The following is a 10,733-nucleotide window of genomic DNA, read 5'->3' on the forward strand; positions in this document are numbered from 1 at the left end:
TCCGCCACAGAAAAAAACGACTCAAAAAGCTGGTCACTAATTTCAGATAAAGGCAATTCAGCTCACTTGTGTGGAAATGATTGATGTCAAGATAGATGTTTATCAGCTTTCTCAGATTTGGAGGTAGAAACGTAAGCTCCCAATGCTTTCGAAACAATTGCGCAGACATGGTGCAATGTCATCGCAAATTAACGCTAAATTGAATGCTGAATCAGGAAATACCGCTAATTTTAAGGTTGGATTAATAAACCCTATGCATATTTTACACAAATGCAATACTTGAAAAAAAATTGTCAAAAAAGCTAAGAAAAGTCGAAAAAACTAAATCTACACCAAAAAAATAATATAATAGAAAGTAAATAGTTACCATCGGAAAAATTAACAGGCGGTAGAAAAAAATGTCTGAGCAGAAACCCTTAGAGTCAAAAAAAAAATTTCGGAAAAATTCAAAACTATAAAAAAAATTATTGAAGCTCATCCCCCTCAAAACGCACACAAATATTTTTTTCGCTCATCAAACTATGCACAATGGGGCCAATAATCCGATATAAAACATGCCGAAACCTATTAAAACGAGAAAAAAGAAAAGGAAAAAAAACAATAAAAATCACAATGCTGTCTGAAAGGATGTTCTATTTGCATAAACACATTCTGCTTGCAAGAATTATAAGACGATGAAACAAGCCAAAATCATTTCGTCCGAAAAAATTTTTGAGCAAAAAATTTACAAATAGGAAAATGTGCGAAGTCAAGGTAGTAGAATTACAAATTGCAAGAGTATAATGAAAACATAAAAAGCAATTACAATGAAAACTTTACAAAAGCAAAAAAATCTAAGATGTGGCAACTAAGCCGACAAAACATAACTAGACAATTTTTTTTGAAACGGAGAATTTCCCATTTGGAAAAAAACAACGGAGAACATACCGTTGCACTTCGTAAACACAAGCGAAAAAACGGCAAAAAGTACCTTTAAAACGGTTTAAAACAAGCAGAAGGAAACAAGATAAAACCCATAAAATTGAGATAAAACTGCTATGTGCCTGAATAAAATCTGATCTCGAGATCACATATTCGGAAACCAAACCGATTAAGTTTCAGTCAAATAGTACGCCGCAAAACTTGCGAATAAAAGAAATTAAATCTAACATTCTGCCGCTATATAGACAATGGTTCGATATCTAGATTTAGGACGACTAAAATTGATAATTTGTTTTTTTTATATTTGTATAAAAAAACAACGGGAAATATGATGACAAGATTTGAGCTGAAGATCAACAAGCCAAAAAAATTAAAGTCTTAATAACACAGAAAAAATCATAGCCCAATGGACCTAAGAGCAGGCGCTTTTCACTACACTAAATGGACAGCTGACTGATTTTGTGTCAAGTTTCATAATAAAGCACGCTCAATTTCTTACTGATTTGCTAAAGATGGTTAATCAAAAAAATTCAAAAAAGCAGTAGCTGAAAGAAGCAGATTTCAGAAATAGAAGGTTCGTAATAATACACTTAGCTGATCGCAAGTTCAAAAATCATCACAATGCAAAACCATCAGATGTTTTATCAGAAACGTTTTTCGCAAATTCAACCCAGTAAAATCAAGGGATGCACCAAGTGAACTATTTCCCTTTTAAATCATATTAGGGAGGATATCGTTCACTTGGTTAAAATTCATACTTTTCAGCTACTCAGATTTGAGCATAGTACATGCAGGCCTTATTACTTGAATTTGCCATTTAATTTTATGGGTGAGATAGTTCAATTGGTCTATCTAAGGGAGAGATTGTTTATATGGGCCAATTCAAGCTTTGGAGCTTTTTCTTACCGCAAGCCAGTTCATAAATTCCTGTGGGCAGAAAAGAGAGAAAGGAAGACAACTTCAGTTTCCTCAGACTTCAAACTGCAATTCAAATCAGACTTAAAATTACAGAAAATTATTCATTTCACACAGGAGAAGCAGCGCCTCAAATTAGTACAATAAGCTTCAAATTAATAAAAATTCGGCTCCGTTGCAGATTCGATCCTTTGATCTACAGGTTATGAGCCAAACGCACTAACCACTCAGCCAGGGACGCTTAAATGATCACAAACAGGGGCCGCGAAAAAAGCAGAGAACAAATGATAGGAAATTTCCAATAACAGATCGTGATTAAAGCAAAAGTGCCAAATAAGTGAACACTTTTAGTTGCGAGTTAGGCTGAGAAAACAAATAGCTTCAGACCAATACAATAAGAAAGAAGCCCGCAAGTGTAAAAAGGTCATTAAGTCCTAGATTCAAAATTCTGATGACAGTTTATGATTGGTGAATTTAGACTCAGTTTCCAATAATTCAATCTTATACCTTAATTATTTCGGGTAGCGATTGAAAATCGAAATGTAATACTAAGAGAAAACCTAGCACGCAAACAAACAGAAACACATTAAACAAGAAAGTATCGGCTGTTTTTTAGATCACTGTAACAATCAGAGAAGCGATCTAGGCACAATAAAAAATAGACCTCATGTTCACCCAGGAATAACGGTCAAATGTTCTGACAATATTGGTGACTGATACTCCACGGCAAGATTGTTTTCAATTAACAAATCAGTCATGTTTTCAGTTGCAGGCCACGTCGTTAGACTCACAATCTGAAATCCATCAGGAAGAACTGATTCAATGGAACAAATTATTCGTTCACTAGCGAGCAACGAATTCTTTACAAGTTCGATAACTCCTTCATTCCAAGATTTCATTGCGAGAGGTCTCACTTCTAGTCGCGCTGCAAACACTTTCGGTTTCATGTTGAACTGTTTCGGCAGGCGCCGCATTCGCTCGAACGACACTGTAGAATCTCGACCAGAGTCCACATCAAAAAGAACACCCTCGTCTGTGTCGGAGTCGAAATATAGCAACCTAAATTCATCAACTCTATATATTAAAAACACTTTTTAAAAAATTTCCTTGCTCAACAATTTTATTGCTTGGATAGATTCTTTCTAGATTCAATTTTTTTGGTAGATCCATCCAAGATTCTGATTCTGGACCGAAGCATAGAGATCCAAAAAATGCTTGCAGCCTTATACATCTCGAGGAAAGCTCCAGCCCTGAATCAGTAAGAGGATTACCAGCAGTGCCAGCCAATGCTGCGCTTCTAATTCAACTGTTGTTTTAACGTTCTGTTAACTCAATTGCACTATTTTATTGCTCATTTTTATTCCGTGTTTTTTATTGTTAACGATGATTATTGTTTTTCAGTGATTCTGATGTGGTAATTGACAAAAACGGTCAAACATTGATACTTGCTTTTTTCTCGCCAAACAATACATCCATGTCATGCTTTAAGTGCAATTTCGAGATATGAGTCAAAAATATTGTCGTACGGTAGTAGTAGTAGTAGTAGTAGTTTCGGCAAGCAATCATATGATTGAGGGTTCAAATCTCACGTGTCCTGCAATTTTCAAACTGATCTCTGGGTAATAACCTGTATCTGAGTTAAGCTCAAATAAATCTCCGATTTATGGCTCTGGCTGCTTTAAATATACAATGATCTACCATTCGGTTTTTTTTGCCTGAAACCACTCACTTTGCCCTTATCCAGTTGTGCAGTGTGTCATCATATGCAGCTATCATCTCCCCCACTGCAGGGTAACATGGCTCCCCCTCGTGCTGCATCAACATGTCCTTACTGTTATACTTCCTGTTGCAGTATTCACGGAATGAAACAACATCTGATTCCGACTCACACTTCCGTCTAAACAGACAGAGGTGCAATTAGTTTGCATTACAGAAGTAATTTGAAAGGTCCAACTCAATTTTTCGTTTAATTTATGCACCAACATTAAGCCCGCAGACCTTTTCACAATACAGTCCTGCTGTAGATGAATTTCTTACATGAATTCAATTCGATCATAGTAACCGAACTGAGATGTGAACTATTTTCAAAAATATTATACAGGTATTCAAAGATTATACAGTATCAGGTATTTCAGAAAAACCTCAACAATGTGCTTTTATCAGCCTAATTTTACTCAGCGCGTTCTGAACAATTCACAAGTTTCATGGCAAATTTAAGCAAATATGTTGTTGTATCAGTGCGCTTTGTCAATGATTCAATTTGAGGCTACTTCGCCTGACATGTTACACAAATAATAGAGCTAACTTGAGGTAGAACAGCGACGGAGATTCAAAGTGCGTGAGCTCAACGTCGAAGCTACTCTCAGGCACATCATCTAGCCCCTCAAAAGGATCTGATCTCTCAACATTCGCCGTTACAGCCGCCCCTTTCTCGACGTCATGCAGGAACTGACACTTGGAACCAAACTTACAGAAGCCTTTAGTCTGGTAAAAAGAACAAATACTTCCAGATAACCCACTGATGGCTTCCTCTGCAGTTCTCTGTCGAGTTGAATTCTGTCCAAAACTTAAAAAACAATGACTATTACAATATATAATAGCTTGCATCAAAGTTGTCTTTTCAGTATATTTCTAACTATCTCATAAGCACCATTCAACTTCAGACAACTATAATTTCAGCTAAGAAAAACAAAATAACAGGTTACTGTGCAAGTAGGACACAAAAATCATTGGGTAAAACAATTTAAATAAAATTAATTTTTCAAAACTTTAATCACTCTGCGAGTAGTGTGCTCAGTGTAGATATAGGCAGGAAAAAGGTACTGATTGTATTTTTTTTCTTTTCTGACTGTTGCCACTGAAGGTACGCGTACACAATAAATTTAAAGGGCGAAAAATTTCTTGAGGCTACTTAATGTTAATATATACTTTGATCAAACAACCTGAAATCGTAAAGTTCACTTTGCTGATTGTTATCTGACATTGACTCACTTTCAGTGAGTTTCGCAATCGGATGTGGTTTGTTCGAATTGACACCATTGGTAGGAAACTTGCGAATTGATGTACAGAAGTTTGTTTCCAGTAGCAATGCGTTAACAGAATTGTCTGTATTTGAATCGTCAAAAAGCATCTCAATCGAAACTGCCATCAGCGACGCATGGAGATCTTTAACCTTACCTGTTCAAAATATCAGTTGCTCAATCACATTGTTTGTTTCCTCGACGCTATCAAAACACGAGTCGAGTTAACAATATAAGTCCGAAAATTTATACTTGAAAATATTTTAAGAAACAGTTGCTAATCGCAAGCGTTAAGTACTTCACCTTATCAGTGATAGCTGAAAGGTTTCTGAGTCATTTTTTCATTGGTTTTTTGGGATAGCTTATGAGAAAAATCTAAAAACTTAGTTGTAACAAACGCAAAACGACCATATTATCAGCTAGTTGGTTAGAATTACCTTGGAAAATTGAATCTTCAGACACAAATTCCGCGAAGCAATCTCTGCAGTGTGTCTCGTAGCCTGCATTAGGCACTATACCAAAAAGTGAGGCTCTATGAGACAAAGGTGCGAAAATCAGCTGCTCCGAAAATGGTAGAAGACGGGAATAATCAACATCAAAAATCTCAGTTCCCTCGTCGATTAACTTTAAAGTGGCCGAGCGAGAGTTAGGGTTACGTTGGGTAACCTGAACACGCAAAAACTCTCTTTTTATGTCTCTGATTAGGAACAGTTCACATTCCTCCACATTTGATATGTCGGGCGCGTGTTGCGACTGCTTGCCAACCTCGGTAATACGATCAAGTTTTGCCATTAAATCTTCATCTATCAACTGGATGTAGAAATTATTGATTGAATTGATGTGGGTAACGGTGAACTGAAGAATGTCGCCCAATTTTGGAATCTTGGGACAAGATAATTGGCTGGACAAGAAATTAGCCATAGAAACAAGACAAATTCAAATCTGTAATCGAAGCGGACAAATACTAAAATACTTGGAATTTTTTAGATATGGAAGTGATAATGATAAAAGAAGATGACTATGTGCCATTCTGCCAGATTGGCACAGGGCAACCTTCCGGCGACAGGAAAGAAAACGAATAAAGGCCTTAGTTACGAAAAATTATTGCGAAGGAGGGTAGGAATATTCTAGAATTTTTATTTTTAAAATTTCGATCGAAGAGTGATTATTTCTGAGAAATAGAAAAAGACGGCCATTTTGACGGAAAAGGACGAAAAAAAAACAGAACAACGACAAATATTGTGGAAAACGGTCGAACACGAGACGAGAAATATGAAGCCTCTTATCGTGGCAACAACACACGATAAGACTCTTAGCAGTGGATATTAGTGGAGAAGGAAGCTTCAGTGGGGAAGGAATATTCCACGGAACCCTCCCGTGCCACAAATTGGAAGAGATAAGAACGTTATCTCGGGAAGATTACGGGAGCGGAGGCTCGGTCCCCCAGAGACTGTTTTATGTGAAGGGACTATATAAGACTGACTTTGTAGCTACTTGGATGTCGTAGAACTCTGAATTAACACCTGTATTATTTGATATTTTAGAATATGAGTAGCTAGAAAGAGGAAAGAGTCAATCCATCTCCAATGGATTTAATAAAGAACTGTCACACAAAAACATATTAAAATAGGTTGTTCGAGCCATGTTTTTAATGGCAATCACGTAGTCTGAGGATCCGAGACTCAGCTATGTGGTTGTGTTCGCATGTAAACGAAAGCTGATCAAAAGTCGTTTGACTGATGGCCTGAAAATAGTAACTTTTTACTTAGCCCTAAACAGACCAGAAAATCAACTGGCAAGGTCGAGACGGTGTAAAACGAGTAGGAGTAAGGTAACTGACGCATGCCAGTCGTTCATAGGTACTTTTTCTTCGCTCCGTCGCTGTGTAATATTTGGGCGAATGTTACATATACGTTTTTATGGCGCTCCTGGGTGAGCCTGTCAAAGGCATAAGACCATCATGATCAGCAAGCGTTTCAGCGACGAAACCTCCGCTCCGGGCGTAAGCCCGAGTTAGAGGCCTTAATGACCGTTATTGTACTAGGGGGGAGGTGCGTACCCTCCGTCTAGTACTATTTAGCTTTTTAACTTAGTTAACACCGAAAATTCCGGGGGCCCGAGGGTCAGGTGGGAAGTCATGAGCCCGCTTGTCCCAAGGTCCCGGGACCAAAAACAATTAAAGAGAAAGCGTAAAACCAAACAAAAATAGTGCATAACCAAGGAAAAGCCAAAAATAAATTTATTTGGAAACAAAAAAGTACAAAAAACAGTAAAAAAAATCCAAAAAAGACCAAAAACAGTAAAAAACTTAAAGTGACAGTTTATATGTTATTTCCGGACGAGATGTGATCTGACCTTCCTATTCGTTGTTGTTTCAGATTGATTTATATCTTTTTTGATAGGAAGATTGTGTGTTTTGGTGAAGGGTTGGATACCCTCCCTTGAGTGTAATTTGAGTTTTTAAGCACGTTAATGGTAATTTTGCCGGTGGCCGGAGGGTAGAGTCGCAAGCTGACCGACGTGTTTCACACTCAACAACAAGGACATCAGGGACAACATCCATAACGACTGCTGGGTATCGTTGAAACAATTTTGGTATCGTTCTGGTACTATTTCATCAAAACTTAAGTGGTGGGGGGCACGATTGGCGCGGTCCGATTGTACCCTCGATCGATTACAAATTTGCGAGTTAAGGGTCTTAATTCGGGTATTTTGGTGCAAAGGAGGGTATAGTACTATTCATTAATAGGTTATTATCCTTATTATATATTACTTATCTCCTAATTAGACCCAAGAAACACCCAAATTTTTTCGAAAATTATCAATTTTCGATCAAACTGTAGACCCCCAAACTTTTGGATAACCGAGCTTTTCCGAACAGCAAAAAGCTCTCATATAGGGAGTAGCTACTTAGTTCGATCCCCCTAACTAAAGAAACCGCGTGAGAAAAGACTTAGTAAAAGTTGGAAAAAACCAAAATTTTTCTATCAAAATTTCGATAATTTTCTGAAATTTGTCAATCTGTTTTGGGGATCGAGTTTTTGAGTTTTTAGAGTTAGAGCAATAAAATTTTTTTGTATTAGGAGCGTGCTAGCATAACGTGCTCGGCTGGCAGAAAAATTCTTGAGTAACCTCCGATTAGCTCCGTGGATAGAGCTAACGACTTAAGGATTGGAAAAGGAAGGAATTGGAGGGTCCAAATTTGATAGTTATTGGCCAAATTTTTGCCTCAAAACCAATTTTGGTCCAGTTTTTTGCATTTTTCCAGTGCCGTCCAGGACTACTACGCTCGTTTCAATTATTTTAAGGCACTTTCAATAGGAATTGCGGAAAAAGTTACTCAGAATCTATATAGCTGGTGACAAAAGCCCATTTGGACAAACACGTTTTTGGCAATTTCTCAAAGACTAGCCAACCGATCGGGATATTTTTGGTACCATAAGTCGACGACGTTTTGGACCACTTTTCCGGACCGCAATCGTTTTTGGGTCGATAATCTCGGAAAAGAAATTTTTTTTAGAATTTGTTGGTTCGGAGGGTCCAAATCACAGGTAACCCTCCGAGCGGCAGAAAATTTTATCTTGTTTGATTTTAACAAAGCAGTGACTTGATAAGAGTGTGGCGGTAAATTGATACTGTTGAAAGGTCGCTGTCACCTGTAGGATATTCTTATCTGATTATCAATTGTGTTTTGTGTGTTGATTATATCTTGTGAGAATTTTGTGATACTGTTATACTATACAACAGGGTTGAGTTAGCATTATATCAATACTGAGTAGGCCCTGTGTGTAACTTTAGTTGAATCGCTAAGATTGTCATTGAAAAATCTAAGAGACATTTTTGATACCTACGAGATCGAAGAGGCGGCGTTAAGTAATTTAACATGAACTTGTTGCGGTACGTGTGCATCGCCATTAAATAATAAGAATATTGTTATTTGTCACAAAGTATGCAGCGCAGGGACTCGTTAGGATCGACTACTAAGATTCCCAGGCTGAGCAAGGGCAGCACGCGAAAATTTAAAACTAGGCGTAGCCAGTCCTCGTTTAGCGGCGCCTCCGACGTGTTTGCCGAAACCGAATCGACTAAAGGTCAACCTGATCTTTCAGTGAGCGAAATGAAACTACGGAGCGAGAAAAACCACGATGGCGATCGAGGGCGGAGCGCCGAGGCCGGACCCACGAGCGAGACGCTTGTGGACCCCTTTGACGAAGGAGAACGTACGCTTATTCGACCCGACTTTGAGCCGAGCGAGGACCTCGAGCGGGAGGAAGTTGAGAGGACGGAGGAGACCTCGGAGCGTTCCGAGGTCGAGCCGCGAGAGGAAGTGTTATTCAAGGGAATGTCCAAATCGGAGACCAAGAGTCATAGGTGGAGGAGAGAAAATTCACATTCAGCTAATACCCACTCATCCCTGGCCAAGCAGAGCAACAACGCGTTGATGTCGAGTATAAGCCCGAGTGAAGAACAACTGGGTTCGAAGGCCAAGAAGAGCTGGAAGTCTTTGTACGATGAGCGCATGGCGTCACTACGAACTGAAGGTATATCTTCCAGTTATGACTACCCGGAGATAACCCATCAGGATGTGAACTTCACACCGTGCCCAAGGAAAGACATGAGCAGGAAGGCGTCGTCCGCCTCGCCGACCAGGCCCATGTCAGATGGGATAACGATGGGAGCGTCATCAACGTTCGACAGATTGATCACGTCGATGAGCAAGCAAAAAGGCGGTGCGTCATCAAGCACCAGGCTGCAGCCGCAGTTGACCTCATCTTCTTTGGGACTAACCCCGTCGTTTGGGGCCACTGGCGATATAAGTGACATGTTCGCTGGCGTAATGAATGGTCTGGATGAACTGAGAAGGGACATGACTAAGAGAATAGATCAAGTTGACGAGAGAGCTCACCAGGGTCGAGAGAATCTGAGAGATGAACTAACCCACGTGAAGTCGCAGTCGAGGGTTGATCAGGCTCAATTGATTCGCAACACCGATCAATGCCTGGCGGAGAGCCTCGCACAGGCAAACAAGGAGTCACAGGAAAGAGAGGCTAGGATGACGAGGGAGATCGAGCGATTGTTAAACGATCATGATAGTACCTACGCCCACACGATGACAAGCCTGGAAAAAAGGTTGGATGCCAAATCTGACTTAATGGTGCGGAAGCTTGACGCGAGCTTGAATGGGGGCAATTGGAATTGGGAGAAGCGTTCCAACCCAAGGGAGCGTTCACGCCATGCGAATGACGGAGATGGTACGGGCAGCTACGCCAGAGCCCAGCAAAGCTCGAGAACGAACTACGAACCTAGGAATAGGGAGCGGCCAAGGGCAGCCCCGTCGAGGCCTGGCTGGACGAATCCAGTCCCGCCGGAGGCAGATGCTACTCCGGAGACAAGGTTGCCAACTGTGCCACAAGTCAGTTCAGTGCCAGATCTGACTACAGTTTCACAGGACACGACGATGTATGCCTCGAAGTTTGAGCCTCTGAATATATCTCTCGAGACATTCATCACTAAGCTCTCGAAGTCAACCGAGAGAGGAGAGAGGTCAAGAAGGACACTGAAAAAGCCGAAGTCATACAAAGACGAGTCCGACGGCTGCATTGATACTTGGATAGAGGTGATGAAGTTACACTTTGAGGAAGAGAGTCTCTCCAAGAAACAAGAGTACAGCGCGCTAACGAGCAACCTGGAGGGTACTGCACTAAATTGTGTAATGGCGAAAAGAGCCAATGAGAGAGACAGCGCTCGCAAGATATTCGACATCCTGCTGAATCGTTTCGGCTCTGGAGTACAAGGGCACCAGGCTATGGTGAAGTTCGAAAAGAGGCGTCAAAGAGATGACAAATCCATAGACAAATTTTTGGACGACCTTGAATT

The 10,733-nt window shown here is 40.0% G+C and overlaps 1 protein-coding gene across 1 annotated transcript; it reads right to left on the minus strand.

The window, feature by feature from the left end:
- Positions 1-1,864: 1,864 nt before the first annotated feature.
- Positions 1,865-6,540, minus strand: LOC134852999 (uncharacterized). The gene is made up of 5 exons (XM_063868908.1): positions 5,294-6,540; positions 4,779-5,013; positions 4,142-4,402; positions 3,566-3,733; positions 1,865-2,895 (listed from the first exon to the last, which is right to left on the minus strand). Exons 1-5 carry the CDS (start codon positions 5,775-5,777, stop codon positions 2,508-2,510), a joined length of 1,536 nt encoding a protein of 511 aa, XP_063724978.1. The 5' UTR covers positions 5,778-6,540; the 3' UTR covers positions 1,865-2,507.
- Positions 6,541-10,733: the final 4,193 nt, after the last annotated feature.

The sequence above is a fragment of the Symsagittifera roscoffensis genome, chromosome 8 (assembly GCF_963678635.1).
Source record: "Symsagittifera roscoffensis chromosome 8, txSymRosc1.1, whole genome shotgun sequence".
Taxonomy (NCBI): Eukaryota; Metazoa; Xenacoelomorpha; order Acoela; family Convolutidae; genus Symsagittifera; species Symsagittifera roscoffensis.